Raw genomic sequence first — 13,838 nt, 5'->3', positions numbered from 1 at the left:
GAGTTGATCAAGATTACATTAACAGAGAATTATTTCACGTGTAATAAAAAATATTATATACAAAAAACCGGTGTGTCAATGGGAGCAGCATGTTCTCCTACTATTGCGAATCTATTTATGGAACATTTTGAATGTCAATGGGTGTATAAGTCAAGATGGAACCAATTGTTGAAAAGTTGGTGGAGGTACATAGACGACATTTTTGTTCTATGGAGTGGTACAGCCATGGAATTACAAGATTTTGTCACATATTTAAATGAGTGTCACGAGATGATTAAATTTGAATATACATTTAGTGAAGATGCGATTTCTTTTTTGGATGTACAAGTGAATTTGGTGCAGAGAAAATTGGAAACGTCTGTATTTGTTAAAACAACTGATCGAAACACTACGTTACACTTTCAAAGTATGCACCCTGCCCATTGCAAAACTAATATTCCTTTTGCACAATTTCTACGATACCGCAAAATTTGCTCAACAAAGGAAAAATTTTTGCAACAATCTGCTTGTTTACAACAGAAATTTCAAGATAGAGGTTACCCTAAAGTTTTGGTATCTCGGGCTAAAAAACGTGCTTATCATAATCACAGAGAATGGCTATTTAATCCGGCCATGACTACAGTGAAACAACAAGAGGTAGTGACTTTTGTTACAAAGTACAATACTCACACCAATAGAATGATGAAAATTATTAAAAAACATTTACCTATGCTGCACATTTATCCTTGGTTCCGTGATTTAAGAATTTTATTTGCCTATCAAAGACAAAGTAATTTGAGTGATTTACTTTGCGTTGCTGATACATGGAACCATGAAAGTAATAAGACTGCTAGAACGGGGCAACATAAAGCTTGTGGACTATGTTCAGTGTGCCATATTATGCAGGAAGTAGATAAATTTATTGATGTACATACAGGCAAGTTCTACCATTTAAGAAGCTTGACGGATTGCCAGTCAAGGAATGTGATTTATCTCCTGAAATGCCCTTGTAATCTGTACTATGTGGGACAAACCTCTAGACTGCTGAAAACGCGGTTAATTGAACATAGGCATTGCATACAAGCCAAAAAGACATACGAACCTTTGGTTTCCCACTGCCTTTTGAAACAGCATGTTTTTGATGAACTACAATGTGTAGTTTTAGAGCAAATTCGAATTTCGGAACGTAGAGGTGACATAAAGAAAAAGTTAAGACAGCGGGAGCAACGATGGATTTATATGTTGCGGACGGTTATACCCAAGGGATTGAATATTTCAATTGAATGGAAAGCCTTTTTGTGAATTTGTCTCTTGCCAATAAAGTTGTTGATGTGGATTCAATGGATTAAGGATGAAGGAAATGACGTATATATAGAAGAAGGAAGTATGACTCGAATTTAGGACGTCGATGAAGGTAGTTGAATGCGGTGAAGTTGCAAGATGAGAAAGGACTGTCTGTATTAAAAAGTTCTGGCCCTTGAAACAGCCTAAGAGTGGCGAAACAGGGTCTCCTGTTGGGCTTTATGGAACAATATTTGCGGTTGAAGTATGGACAGCTTTAAGAGCAATTCAGCTAAGTAAATTTTGAGTCACCGACTGTGTATCAAGTTGTAGACCTTCAACACAGTATATTGTGAAAAGGTGTAGACGCATGCATTATTTGAATAAGAAGAGTGGAGTTTTTTTTGTGAAGACTAATGATTGAAGAACCAGAGTGCTAGAAAATTGAAAGGTGGTTTCCACATAGACAGCACTCTTTAGGATTTCTGAAGTCTTTTTTTCTCCACATTTCACATATGCTTGTGATAGTACACCTCCAATATTCTGTTGTACTTTAGTAGAATTATTTTGTTTAATAAGTTGGTAATTGAAATCACCCATTATTATAGTGCTGCCCAATTTGCCAGTTTTTCTAATTTCTGTAAACATTTCTTCATCTGTCTGTTCTGTCCCGGCGGATGGTAGTACAGCCCTACAAGAATACTCCTTCCCTTCACACATGGAATTTCTATCCATAATGATTCCACACTGCTATCTGTTTCATGTGGAATGTTAATTTTATTTGACTCAATTCCCTCTTTAACATATAGCGCAACCCACCCTCCAATTTGATCCTTTCTATCATTGCGATACAATTTGTACCCTAATACAGTGTGTCCCATTGATTGTCCTCTTATATCTGCCTCATCATTTAGTGCTATATACTCTAACTGTTCCAACTTATTTTTTAGGCTTCTAGCATTTGTACACAGGCACTTCAAATTGTGTTTTTTCCTTGGATCTACAAGCTGCTTAGAAGTTGACAGAGATAACGTTCATCCTTTATCCTACTCTCTCATTAAGCACACCTGGCTTACTTTCAGCGTTGTTGAAACCTTTCCACTGGGATTCCCTAAATCCTGTTTCACTAGTATCCTTGAAGGATACTCCACACCGAATCATGCATTTCTGTGAGACTGTAGGCTTTACCCCCCCCCCCCCCCCAACCCATTGTAGTTTAAATGCTGCTGTACCTCATTTTTAAAAGTTAGCACCAGCAGCCTGGTCCCATCCCAGTTTAGGTTGAACCCATCCTTTCCCAGAATGTTGCCCAGTTCCTAACAAATCAAAATCCCTCATCCCTGCGCCATCGTCTCAACCATGCATTGAGACTTTGGAGCTCTGCCTGCCTTTTGGGCCCTATGCGTGGAACTGGGAGCATTTCTGAAAATACTACCCTGGAGGATCTGGACTTCAGTTTTCTACCTAAGAGCTTAAATTTGGCTTCCAGAACCTCCCTCCCACATTTTCCTATGTCATTTGTACCCACAAGTACCAAGACAGGCGGCTCCTCCTCAGCACTATTCTTGATTATGTTTAGAACAAATATTTATGCTCTTAGCTTTTTTACTTTAATTTATTGCAATATTTGTCAATAGTTTTCCCCTGACGCAGCTTGATCCTGGTGAAACGTGGCTACATTGTGCGTTGTTTTTTGACCATTTGCAATAATAAACCTTCCTCTATCATCCTTGACTGCTGTTTTTGTTGTGGTCTACTCCATACCTTTACTTCTTGACAGTGCGTTCTTTCTAGCAAAAAAGGTGCCAGTACTCAAATGCTAGCTCACCCTTCAGGGGTGGGGTGATCACTGAGGGATCCATCCCACAATAGCTAGTCCCCCTGCAACCAGTCACAGAATCTATGACAAGGCAGAATTAGTGTGTAAAGCCTAAGCTCCTTCATTAAATCTTGGAATCCATGGGCCAATTTTATCAGACAATGGAAAAGGTGCCGGTACTCAGTACCCCCAAGTACCCCCTCAAAAAAAGCCCTGCTTCTTGACTGCCTCTCATGTTTCCCTCAGCAGTTGACTTACCAGGGCAAAACTCTGCCTTGGGAATCATTGAATTAGCACATCTGAGAGGACCCTCTCCCATACATTTGGGCCCTAGGCACGTGCCTAGTTTGCCCATACCATAATCCTGCCAGCACCCACAAGATTTATGAAAGGAAACTGTGGTAAGATCAGCTTGCAGGACCAACAGAAAGAGTTGTGTTAGTACATGAGCTTTCGAGACCACAAAGGCTTTGGGTATTTGAAAGGGACCCTTTGTGGTTTCAAAACTTCACACACTGCATTTTTTTTCTGTTGACCCTTGAAAAGGTACCACAGCCTACAAGTCTTCTTCTACTTTGTGCTCAGTGTTGCAGGTTTGGTTTACACAGTTGTGTGGGATTACTCACAGCGTGCTATTTCCTACAGAGCTTTGGGCGGTACACTGGGGGTGAAAGGCAGGTTGCTAGGGAATAGCTGGAGCAACCAGTTCTCACCTTCATTTCTTTTCCGGAATAGAATCATAAGCACCAACTAAAACTCTTGTGTTCATAGCAACTGTAGCCCGGTCGCTGGTTGTCTTTGTGACAGACAGTTTGCATTGTTTCTACCTGTTAACAAAGATTTAGTGACTCGGCAATCATGATTCATGTACATTTTTCCGCTGATTTTTCTTCAAACTCGAAATTCTGTCTCTGTACAAGCAAGAAGTACAGGTAGTCGGTGTGATCCTGTATTTTGTTTCTTTATTTGCATTACTTAATAACTTCTGTTGCTCAGGAATGCTAGAGAGGATAACGAGACGCCTAACAGAAGTTTTTAAGACTGCAAAGTGTTTGGAACTCTTATTTCACACAAGACCCAGCATTCATGGGAAATGAATCTGGTCAAAACCAATAAGACAGATGCTTTCATAGCCTATTGGATAAAATTAATAATATCGCCATGCATTTATCTAGCCGCTTCATAAATCCTTATGCAACAGAAGTTATGAAGACCAGAAAAGAAGAATTGATGTTTGGCATAAACAACACAGACTATATTCTTACCTGGCTAACCGAAAATGGGATTTTCACCCAGGACAAAAAAGTGCTGGTGTCCACGTACAGAACCCGCCTGGAGAAGAATTCCCGACTCCTGGACATGCTGGTGTCTCAAGGTGAGCGAGCCTGTAGGCTTTTCTTTTATCCCTGCTTAAAAACAGTAGAGCCAAATTTGTACAGCTCCGTGAGAAACTATGTCAATGAATTCAATGACAAGATAGGAGATGGCAAAAGACAGCTAGTGGGGTATCTGCTTGAAAAAGACAAGGATGGCATTCAAAAACCTGTTGAACCAAGGCACGATGGCAGCCCCCGTGTTTTATTAAAGAAAGTAAAGCCTAAAAAGACTACAACAGAAGACAGTCAAGAGAAACCTAGACTTCACATAGCAAAATCTAAGCAAATGCCTTCTGATTTAGACAGCATCTTCGGTGCAGCTGCAAAGGGAGATCTTTCGCTCTTGAAAGAAATACTGACGGATAATGACATTAACGCAGTGAATTCTCACAATGAAACTCTCCTGCATGTTGCTGCTTCTAATGGTCAGGTTTCTGTGCTCGACTATTTAATCGGCAAAGGTGCTAAACTTGAAATAAAAGATAAAAACGGAAGAACGCCACTTCACAGAGCCTCAGAGAGAGGCCACGTTGAGGCAGTGAGAGTGTTACTAAGTGCTGGGGCAAAACTCTACGCCTTGGACAATGAGGGTAACATGCCCCTTCATCTGGCTGCCCAAAACCAGCATGTTGACATCGTGAAAATGATGCTGCAAGACGAAATCCAGAAACATCAGAACAGACACAATTTCCTGCACATGGCGGCACTCAAGGATGACAGCAAGTTGGCCCAACTGCTGTTAAGAAACGGGGCCCTCGTGGATGCAAAGGATGAGAAAAGGTTGACTGCTTTGCACTACGCTATTTCACAAGGGTTTGAGAAAACGGCAAGAGTGCTGCTAGAGGCTGGTGCCAGCATCGATTCCAGTATTATTGATGCCGCCTTTAACAGCAACAATCACGCTATCTTCGGCTTACTGTTACAGCATTCCAAGGGACTCTCCCCAGGTACCATGGTGTCTATGCTCTTCAAAGCTGTTCAGGCAAACCTGCATGGTATCATCATGGCTCTGATTGACAGGGGCACAGACATGAATGCCAAAAACGACATGGACTATACACCTTTGCTTTTGGCTGTAGAGCTGGGTAACACGGAATCGGCTCAAGCGCTCATTGAAAAGGGGGCTCACCTGGATGAGAGGTTACCGAATTTAAATACAGCCCTGCACCTGGCTGTTCAAGCTGGGGTTATTTCCACTATAAATTTACTCATCGAGAAAGGGCTGAATGCTAATGTCGGGGGTCCAGGAGACCAAACCCCACTTCATGTGGCTGCTTTTTATAATAAGCCAGATGTAGCTGATGCTTTAGTCACGGCTGGAGCCAAAATTGATGCAGTGACCAAGGACTTAGCTACTCCCTTGCATATTGCAAGCCAAAGGGGTAACGTTGATGTCGCTCAATGCTTGCTTCAACACAAAGCAAAAGTCAATATTAAGGACAAGCTCTCCAAGACTCCTTTACATTTAGCAGCTGAGGTGGGAGAGCTGGCAATGGTGGAGCTGCTTCTTAAATACAGTGCTGACCCCAATATTACTGACAAGGACAAAAAGACTCCACTTCATCTTGCAGCCATGAGCGGAGACCTTGGCATAGTAAAGGCAATGCTGAGCTCCAAGGTGAGGTTTGGAATGAAGGATATGGACGGCTGTACTCCCTTACACTACGCTTCCACCAAGGGCAACATGGATATAGTGACAGTTCTCTTGACGGAAGGGAAAAACAAAAATATTGATGAGAAAAACACCTGGAGAAAGACGCCACTGCACCTTGCTGCAGAGCACGGGCACAGCGATTTGATACAATTGTTGTTACACAGTGGGGCGTCCATGAATGCGCTGGATAACAATCGAGACACTCCACTGCACTGTGCGTGCAAGGCCGGTCACCTCAATTCCGTGCAAACTCTGGTGAATTGGTCTCAAGGGGAGAAAACAAACCTACAAGCAACAAACAGTCTCAAGAAGACACCCCTTCAAGTGGCAGAAGCAGGCACAACAGAAAGCCACGCACAGATTGTAACATTTTTGAAAAAGAAAATGTTATTAACCAGGTAGCTCTGGGAGGTAATAGCCTAAGACTGGGATTTATAGGAACTGCACAAGTTAACACGCTGGACCTCATTCACTAAGCTGTTAGCTTTCAATGGCTGACAGTCGTATAAAGTTAAATGAATAGCTATGGGGACAGTTCGATAAAGGGCGTTAAAAGAACGTGTCCAACTTCTAGGCACTAAGCTAGTATTCTATAATAGCAAATATATGCTCCGAGAGGAAAACTCTACAAATAGTGCTCAAAAACGGCGCCAAAAACAATTGGCATTAACCCCCTGATTCTAGGAACGGTGACTAAAATCGCATGTGCAAATCAGCACGCGAGCAATTATTGGTGCTAATTAGAGTCAATTATGATGTATGCGTGCAAATTTAGGCATGTGATCCATGCCCAAATTTTCCCCGTGTGATGGAAAAGGGGGGTGCGGCAGTGGGTGGGTCATGGGTGGTTCAGGGCACAGCTTGGGCATGGATTCGGGTTATGCACATAATTGGGGTAATGCGCTTAAATTTAGGCGCCATCATTTGCACCACATTTTTTGCTGATGCAAATAGACATGCCTAAATTTAGGGAGAACCCCTGTGCTTAAGCACTATTCTATAAACCATGCCTAATTATGGGCCCTGTTTACTAAGGTGCTCTAAAAAAACATTAGCACACCTACAGCGCGGCTTAGTAAACAGGGCCCTACATGTAGGGCCACCGAGAGACAGGGCCAGGCCCGGGACAAGGCCACCCCCGGGCCCCCCCCCCCCCCACCTGAGGTCGCCAGGCCCCCCCTCCACTCGCCACCGGGCCGGGCCCTCTCTCCATCCCCGGGCCCTCTGCACTAACCTTAAGCGCCTCCCTCACCTTCGCAGCAAGCGCCGGCAGACCTCTCCTTCCTTCCGTGTCCCGCCCTCGCGGAAGTTATGTCAGGTGAGGGCGGGACACGGAAGGAAGGAGTGATCTGCCGCTACTTGCTGCGAAGGTGAGGGAGGTGCTTGAGGTCAGTTCCTGGGGCGACGGAGGGCGGGCACGCCAGACTGCGTCGGCGGTGCCGTCCCCCTCCCGGAGGCCCGGGTCCGGGGAATTTTGTCCCCCCTGTCCCCCCCTCTCGGCGGCCCTGCCTATATGCGGTTTATAGATAGTGCATTTGTCGGTGATGATTTTTTTTAGGTGTCACATATAGAATTTACCCATAAGTGTTTTTCTATAAAGAGCATGCTCCTTTATAGAATCGTCCAAGTCACGACACATTTTAATACGGATGTATTTGGCCATGGAGACGGTAATTTTGTAAGGGGGCACCTAGTGTCAGCCCATTCTCAGGCACCTATTTTAATTCGATGTTATAAAGCCTACTGATGTCGGTAAAAAAAGTAGCCTACATGACTGAAATCATACCTACATTACGGGCATGGACATTCACATTTGCCTTTGGCGCAGATCTAAATGTCCATGTCTATAATTTTTAAGTATGTGCATAGATTAGCATATTTTATAATCTATATGAATATATGCTCAGTCTGCTCATATTCTGCCCCATCTCCACCCATGTACAAGCTATCGAGAAAGACTGCTCCATGATGTCACAACACGTACCTTTACATTGGTCGGAATTTATAAGAGACCGCATGAAAATGACTTTATAAAATTCCCCCCCTTAGTGAGTTCAATGCAGTGACGTAGCTACAGGTGGGCTTGGGTGGGCACAGACCCACCCGTTCTTGGCTCCAGCCCACCCAGCTTCAGCGCCACGCTGCTGTCTTCCCCCCTCTTCTCCGCGGCGTCCCAGCATCTGCGCTCCTGTTTCTGAACCCCTCCCCGGTGTCAGTACAGGCATCCCGAGCGCCTACAGCAATTCATTCTCTCTGCTTGTGCTGGCCCCTCAGGCTTCCATTTGCCACGTTCTGTCACTCAGGAAACAGGCAACGATGTCAGCGAGGGCGGGACCATAGGCGTAGACTGGGGGGGGCGAGGGGGGGCAATGCCCCCCCAAACGACGAAGACGTGGACTGGCGCTAGAATGAAAAAAAACAAACAAACAAGCAGGCACGCGCTCGTCTCCGTCCGCTTCGCTGCTTCCCTGCCCTCTCTGTCTGCGTCCCGCCCAAAAGGAAATGACATCAGAGGAAGGCGGGACGCAGACAGAGAGGGCAGGGAAGCAGCGAAGCGGACGGAGACGAGCGTGTCTATAATCTACCCCCTCTCTTCCTACCCTCCGGCGCAGGCAGCACCAATCTTCTCTAAGCCTTTCTTGTTCCTGGCAGCGGTAGCGACGTACACGCTGCCTTCAGCTCTGCCCCGAAGCCTTCTCTTCAAGTTCCTGTTCCCGCATAGGTGGGAACAGGAACTTGAAGAGAAGGCTTCCGGGGCAGACCGAAGGCAGCGTGTACGTCGCTACCGCTGCCAGGAACACAGAAAGGCTGAAGAAGACTGCTGCCTGCACCGGAGGGAGGGAGGAAGAGAGGGGGTAAACAGAGTCACGATCCTGGACCTCGCGGGGGGGGGGGCAGCAGAGGGAAGATGAATGGGACTGGGAGGGTGGAGAGCAGAGGGAAGGAGTAAGAGATGGATGGGACTGGGAGGGGTGGGTGGGGAGCAGAGGGAAGGACCAGGAATTGGATTGGACTGGACTGGGAAAGGAGGTCAGAGGGAAGGAGCAAGAGATGGATGGGACTGGGAGGGGTGGGTGGGGAGCAGAGGGAAGGACCAGGAATTGGATTGGACTGGACTGGGAAAGGAGGTCAGAGGGAAGGAGCAGGAGATGGATGGGACTGGGAGGGGTGGGAAGCAGAGGGAAGGACCAGGAATTGGATTGGACTGGACTGGGAAAGGAGGTCAGAGGGAAGGAGCAAGAGATGGATGGGACTGGGAGGGGTGGGTGGGGAGCAGAGGGAAGGACCAGGAATTGGATTGGACTGGACTGGGAAAGGAGGTCAGAGGGAAGGAGCAGGAGATGGATGGGACTGGAAGGGGTGGGAAGCAGAGGGAAGGAGCAAGAGATGGATGGGACTGGGAAGGTGGGAAGCAGAGGGAAGGAGCAGGAGATGGATGGGACTGGGAGGGTGGGAAGCAGTGGGAAGGAGCAGGAGATGGATGGGACTGGGAGGGTGGGAAGCAGAGGGAAGGAGCAGGAGATGGATGGGACTGGGAGGGTGGCAAGCAGTGGGAAGGAGCAGGAGATGGATGGGACTGGGAGGGTGGGAAGCAGTGGGAAGGAGCAGGAGATGGATGGGACTGGGAGGGGTGGGAAGCAGAGGGAAGGAGCAAGAGATGGATGGGACTGGGAGGGGTGGGTGGGGAGCAGAGGGAAGGACCAGGAATTGGATTGGACTGGACTGGGAAAGGAGGTCAGAGGGAAGGAGCAGGAGATGGATGGGACTGGGAGGGGTGGGAAGCAGAGGGAAGGAGCAAGAGATGGATGGGACTGGGAGGGGTGGGTGGGGAGCAGAGGGAAGGAGTAAGAGATGGATGGGACTGGGAGGGGTGGGTGGGGAGCAGAGGGAAGGACCAGGAATTGGATTGGACTGGGAAAGGAGGTGAGCAGAGGGAAGGAGCAAGAGATGGATGGGACTGCGAGGGGTGGGGAGCAGAGGGATGGACCAGGAGATGGATGGGATTTGGAGAGGTCAGGCACAGCAGAGGGAAGGAGCAAGAGATGGATGGGACGGAGGGATGGTGAGCAGAGGGAAGGAACAGAAGATGGATGGGACTGCGAGGGGTGGGGAGCAGAGGGATGGACCAGGAGATGGATGGGATTTGGAGAGGTCAGGCACAGCAGAGGGAAGGAGCAAGAGATGGATGGGACGGAGGGATGGTGAGCAGAGGGAAGGAACAGAAGATGGATGGGACGGAGGGATGGTGAGCAGAGGGAAGGAACAGAAGATGGATGGGACTGGGAGGGGTGGGGAGCAGCGGGAAGGAGCAAGAGATGGTTGGGACTGGGAGGGGTGGGGAGCAGAGGGAAGGAGCAAGAGATGGATGGGACTGGGAGGGTGGGGAGCAGAGGGAAGCCTACTGGAAAGAAGACACTGCATAAAACAGAAGACACTGGGATCAAAGCGAATAGAAAAACTAAATGATCAGACAACAAAGGTAAATAAAAGTTTATTTTATTCATAATTTATTAATTGAAATGTGTCAGCTTTTTGAAATGTGCATCTGTGATATTTTGCCTGTAAATTTAATTTCCTTCCTCCATATTAGCATATTCATTTGCATATGTATATATGCAAATGATATGCTAATATGCTCCGCCCATTCTTTGCCCCCCCAAATGAAACAGTCAAACTACGCCTATGGGCGGGACACTGACAGATGGAAGCCTGTGGATCCGGCACAAACAGCAAGAATGACTCGCTGCAGGGGACGCCTATACCGACATGGGGGAGGGATGGGGTTCAGAGACAGGAGCGCAGGTGCTGGGACACCGTGGAGGAGAGGTTGAAGATGTGGGGCAGGTGAAAAGAAAAGTCTGTGTTCTTAAAAAATATCTCTGGGAAGATGTGTCTGGGGGGGGGGGGGGGGGAGGAGGTGTCAGCACGTGTGTGTGGAAGGGACTATTCAATTTACCTTTGGGCCCATCCAGAATACTGAGTCTGGCTGCGCCTGTGCTTCAATGCCCAAATTTATCAGTGTAACTATCCAAAAAAATAATAATAAAAAGTATGCAGCCAGCAACTACTTTGTCTGCATGAGTTTATTCAGTGTTGACCTTTAGCTTTTTCATATAGACACAGAATGGGAAAAAAGCCTCAGTAATGTTTTTTTTTTTGTTACATGTACCCTGCACTTTCCCACTCATGGCAGGCTCAATGCAGCTTACATGGGGCAATGGAGGGTTAAGTGACTTGCCCAGAGTCACAAGGAGCTGCCTGTGCCTGAAGTGGGAATTGAACTCAGTTCCCCAGGACCAAAGTCCACCACCCTAACCACTAGGCCACTCCTCCACTGTTGCTACTATTTGAGCTATTCCACTAGCAACATTCCATGTAGAAGTTGGCCCTTGCAGATCACCAATGTGGCCGCGCAGGCTTCTGCTTCTGTGAGTCTGACGTCCTGCACATACGTGCAGGACGTCAGACTCACAGAAACAGAAGCCTGCAAAGCCTTCTACATGGAATGTTGCTAATGGAATAGCAACATTCCATGTAGAATCTCCAATAGTAGCAACATTCCATGTAGAATCTCCAATAGTATCTATTTTATTTTTGTTACATTTGTACCCTGCGCTTTCCCACTCATGGCAGGCTCAATGCGGCTTACATGGGGCAATGGAGGGTTAAGTGACTTGCCCAGAGTCACAATGAGCTGCCTGTGCCTGAAGTGAGAATTGAACTCAGTTCCTCAGGACCAAAGTCCACCACCCTAACCACTAGGCCACTCCACCATAGTTGGATTTTCTTCTTTCTTTTTTTTTTTTTTCTTTAAACTGTATTATATAATGATTTTACAAAAACATAGCCAGTACCATAGACATGGAGTAAAGATATTTAAACAACCCATGTGCTAAGTAATCGCAAACTATACAAGCTAATTTGGGGGTCATTTTACCAAGTTGCAGTAAAAGTGGCCGTAGCATTACCTTATGCGTTTTTTACCTGCGCACTAACCCCCAAATTCTATATATGGCACCTTAAGTTGTGCGCACTAATTTGGCCATGTGGCCAAATTGTGTTCTTAACTTAATTGATTGACAAGCCAATCAGCACCAATAATTGGTACTTAACAACCAATTAGCGATACTAATTGGCTTTAATTAGAATTTACACGCACAAATTTATAGGCATCTTCTCTAATGCGGTGCACGTAAATTCTGATGCGCACAGCTGAAAAAGGGGGCATTGCCATGGGCGTGGAACAGGCATGTTGTGGGCATTCCAAAACTATGCGAGCTGTTAAGGAATACGCCCGATCTGCTCCTAAGTTAGGTGCAGGTATTTAGGCCTGGTTTTAGGTGGCCTAAATGGACGGCGCAAGAAGGGCAGATGCACATATTCTATAAAGTACGCCTAACTTTAGGTATAGTTTATAGAATAGCACTAAGCGCATGGTTTTTTGTCGCCGATTTTTCAGGCGCCATATATAGAATTTGGGCCTAAGGCTATTTTCACTGCAGCCAGAAAATGACTGATTTCCTATTGTTTCTATTAATAACTATGTGCCAGGGCCGCCGACAGGGGGGGGCAGGGGGGGCAAAATTCCCCGGGCCTCCAAGTGGGGCCTGGCGCCGGGGTCAGGCCACCAGCGCTGCAGTCCCCGGTCTCACCTGCCTGCCTCCACGACTCCGGGCCCCCTTCATTCAAAGCGGCAGTCGCAGATCTCATCTCTTCTGGCCTTCCCTCCCTGTGTCCCACCCTCGCGGAAACCGGAAGTTACATCAGACGAGGGCGGGACACAGGGAGGGAAGGCCAGAAGAGACGCGATCTGCGACTGCCACTTTGAATGAAGGGGGCCCGGAGCCGTGGAGAAAGGCAGGTGGGACCGCGGACTGCAGTGGCGGGGGGAGCGATGGGGGGGCAACAGCAGCGGGGGCGGAGGCAGGGCAGCGGGGGGGGGGGGGGGGTGGAGGCGGGGCGGCCTTGCCCCGGGCCCGGCCTAGTCTCTCGGCGGCCCTGCCATGTGGTAATGTTTCCATGAGCGCATGGTCATTTAAAAGAATTACCACAGAAACACTTACTGACACCTATTTTTGTAGGCAGTAACAGCTCATGTGGTAGTTCCTGTCCTTTTCCATTTAGACACTGCTTTGATTTTATCAGAAAGGTGTTTAAGCAAATGATAATAAACTAAACTAAACTAATCATGCGCTAACTAGTTATCACACAATAATGCGGACGAACTGATTAGTGCAGGAACGCCTACTCTATGTCCCCCCAGACACACATCCTCCAACAAAAACTTTAAAATATTTGTTAGCATGTGGGGTAGCGCATGCAGATTCAGAGCTTACTGTGCAGTAAGCTATTTTAAGCTGCAGAAAGCGCTAATGTGTGTTTACTGCAGCTTAGTAAAAGGACTACCAACACGCTTATTTTCGAAAGAGAAGGACGCCCATCTTTCGACACATATCTGGAGATGGACGTCCTTCTAGCAAGGTCGTCCAAATCGGCATAATCGAAAGCCAATTTTTGGACACCCTCGACTGCTTTCCATCGCGGGGACGACCAAAGTTCACGGGGGAGGGGTGTTGGCAGGGTAGGAAAGGCGGGACTGGGGCGTGATTAGGAGATGGTCGTCGATAATAGAAAAAAGAAGGGCGTCCCTGACCAGCACTAGGCCGACTTTACTTGGTCCATTTTTTTTCACGTCCAAGCCTCAAAAAGGTGCCCAAACTGACCAGAT

General features: G+C 47.0%; 1 protein-coding gene across 1 annotated transcript; it reads left to right on the top strand.

Moving 5' to 3' along the window:
• The first annotated feature begins 4,240 nt into the window (after window positions 1-4,240).
• LOC115458767 (ankyrin-1-like) lies at window positions 4,241-6,511 on the top strand. The gene has a single exon (XM_030188576.1). The coding sequence runs from the start codon at window positions 4,241-4,243 to the stop codon at window positions 6,509-6,511; it is 2,271 nt and encodes a 756-aa protein (XP_030044436.1).
• Window positions 6,512-13,838: the final 7,327 nt, after the last annotated feature.

This window comes from Microcaecilia unicolor, unplaced genomic scaffold (assembly GCF_901765095.1).
Source record: "Microcaecilia unicolor unplaced genomic scaffold, aMicUni1.1, whole genome shotgun sequence".
In the NCBI taxonomy this organism is placed as follows: Eukaryota; Metazoa; Chordata; class Amphibia; order Gymnophiona; family Siphonopidae; genus Microcaecilia; species Microcaecilia unicolor.
The sequence above is the reverse complement of the archived record's forward strand: the minus strand, read 5'-3'. Positions and strand labels throughout refer to the sequence as shown.

Bases quoted from the DNA above. Each gene is read 5' to 3' on its own strand.
- LOC115458767 (XM_030188576.1), top strand. From the start codon at position 4,241: ATGCATTTATCTAGCCGCTTCATAAATCCTTATGCAACAGAAGTTATG.